The sequence below is a fragment of the Penaeus vannamei genome, chromosome 13 (assembly GCF_042767895.1).
Source record: "Penaeus vannamei isolate JL-2024 chromosome 13, ASM4276789v1, whole genome shotgun sequence".
Lineage (NCBI taxonomy): Eukaryota > Metazoa > Arthropoda > Malacostraca > Decapoda > Penaeidae > Penaeus > Penaeus vannamei.
The window spans coordinates 4,006,830-4,009,329 of record NC_091561.1 but is presented as its reverse complement, the minus strand read 5'-3'; the positions used below and the strand labels follow the sequence as shown (position 1 = coordinate 4,009,329).

The 2,500-nt window shown below is 47.1% G+C and overlaps 1 protein-coding gene across 2 annotated transcripts in view; it reads left to right on the top strand.

Annotated features, from left to right (window-relative positions):
• The first annotated feature begins 1,410 nt into the window (after positions 1-1,410).
• The window catches only part of LOC113820488 (hornerin), a 14,081-nt gene continuing 12,991 nt past the window's right edge, over positions 1,411-2,500 (top strand). For both annotated transcript variants that reach the window (XM_070128708.1, XM_070128707.1), the window contains exon 1: positions 1,411-2,083. In XM_070128708.1, the coding sequence (XP_069984809.1) occupies positions 2,020-2,083 (64 nt within the window). In that variant the 5' untranslated portion in view covers positions 1,411-2,019. The remainder of the gene's footprint in view (positions 2,084-2,500) is intronic.

The window sequence follows — 2,500 nt, the reverse complement described above, 5'->3', positions numbered from 1 at the left end:
GCGGAGAGCCGTTCAGCTGGAGAGCATCAACGCCTTAGTGCCTCAGTGGGAACGTTGATGGCTGTTTAAAGCTTCCACTGTGGTTGGGCGGAGGCGGCTGCGTGAGGTCGCCCAGGTTTCGCTTTAGCCGCCCAGTTATGGTTCTTTAATCATGCATTCCTGCAAATATAGATATATCTCATTTGGCGTTGGGGTGGCGGTCTCTGGCGGGTTTGGTGCGCCTTCGTTGGAGGACGCTTCGCTGTAGAGATCGGTGTGGCGATACGAGGGTTGGTGGCTACCATTGGCTGCTGGCGGAGGGAGAAAGAGCGAAGATGGATTGCCGCAGGAGTGAAAAAAGGGATTAGTCAGCATGGGAGGATGTGTGGGAGGAAGGGGAAACAGGGAGAGATAAGAGAAGAGACATTACAGATAGATTTTTTTTTTCTTTTTGAGAGGTAGAGGAGAGGAGGCGAAATGGTGGATAAAAAGGATGAATGAAGAAAGGAAAAAAATGATATTAGATAATAGAAATGGTAAAGGCAGAGAGAGAGAGAGAGAGCGTGTGAAGATGATCACGGAAAGAAAACGAATAGGACCTTCGCGAGACTGACAAAGGGAGAAAGAGAACGGCGGAGATGGTGGTTTTCTAAATGAAATCGTAACGTATCCCGGCGGTCAGTGAGGAGGTACTCGTCGCTCTCAGATCAGAGTACGTCCATCTCTTCACTAGCTTTTACCGACGCTTGCACTGTGCTGGTCGAGACAGAATAAACGGGATTATCCAATAGCATGACAAAAATCGGAATACTCGGTAAACTGCAGCAAGGATGTGGTAAAATCACTCCTAAAAAGCGCATGTTAATGATGTTTGGATGGATTTAGATGCAATGACACATGGCTGATATGCATAGAGCAAAAATGAGATGAGGGAAAGAAAGAAAAAATATAAAGACACGGTGTCGACGCCGCTGGTCACACACGGTGATCTAAATATAGGAATGACTTATCAAGACCATTCAAGGCGCTGAAAATTTGTCTTTTATTCCTTTGTAAATATCCTGGAGATTGCTCTTATCATTAGAAGGAGCCAACCGCAAGCGTGGAGAGAAGAGGTTTCTCTGCTCGGTCCGAAGTGGTCACGTGACCTGTCGAGTCTCGGATGCGTGTGGTGCTTGATGTGTGCTTGTTGGAAGACGCAGATAATCCTTTGGTGTCCGAGGTTTTATATATCATTTAAGCATTTCCTTATTTGACTGTTAGGGTTAGGGTATTTTGAATGGCGTGGGATAAAATACAAAAATACTGGGTTGCTTTCCTACTTTCGTGAGAAGATTCACATACTGCGAGTAGACAAACGAAAAACTCCTGGGCGTGAGAAGGCCGTGATAGAGCAAGCCCAAGATGGGTTTATGCTTTCATTATGGTAATTTCATTCAGCGTTAACCTTTCCATATTATTCACATGTCTCTTCTTCGCCTCCTGCTTCCTGAGCTGGTGCCTCCGGAGACGCCTGCCTCAAATGTCTTTCTCCCATAATGCCAGCTACTTTTAGCAGCTTAGTAATCATTTACCGTTTATACGACATTTGGTCTTATCAAAAATAATTCCCAGTTCTGGACGTCGGACCAAAACTAAGCAGACGCCAAGGACCCTTAGGGGAACCTATGGGTGAAACAAAGTCTTCAGGAGCCGCCTCTTTGGAAACAATAACACAGTAATGAAGGTTTGAGGGGAAATCAACAGCAGTCACTTGAGGACTGTCACCAGGGTATGGTGACTAAGAAGTGTGTAGGCAGCTGCTCGCCCTGCCGACGTCAGCCGCGGAGGTTTCTGAGAAGTGTGTGTGTGTGTGGATAAATGGTCGAGCGCCTGCGGCTCCCCTCACTCCGCCCCTGGCCTCCTTGGGCGTCGCGTCGCACCCCCGCGCTCCTGCCGCCCCTCAACCTTTCTTGGGTTTGAAAGTTTGCTCTTTGAGGGGAGAATCTACGGCGCGGCGAGGGAGGCTATTGTGGAAAGTGAGCAACGAGTTGGATCAGGATGGCGGGACGTCGCGGCACATCGCTGGTGCTGATGCTCACCTGCCTCGCTGCCTCCACTGCAGGTAGGGTGCTTTTCCAGTGATGCCTGGCACGAAATGCAGTTGCGTTATTTGTTTGCTGTAGCTTCTATATCAATCCATGGTGGAAATGCTGTATTAAACAAAGTGAAATTATAATTAGCAAAGAAAATAGAGAAAGTGTTCTAGTAAATCGTAGTTACATTTTTAGAGACAATGATATAAATAGTATGGCTTGTAGAGGTACTGAAGTTGGCCTCTGCGAAAAAGTATGGCCGCATGCCTGCCCTGAATACGCCTACTGCACATTGGAAACTCAGGATCCTTTGAATAGCAAAGCTGCGGGTATTGCAAATTTCGCAAAATATGGGTATTTTGAAGTCCATGCTGTAGAAAATCGAGTTCACCACAATCAGGGTGGGTCGTAAGAGCCTGAGTAAGAGGAATCCTGAGCAGTAAACA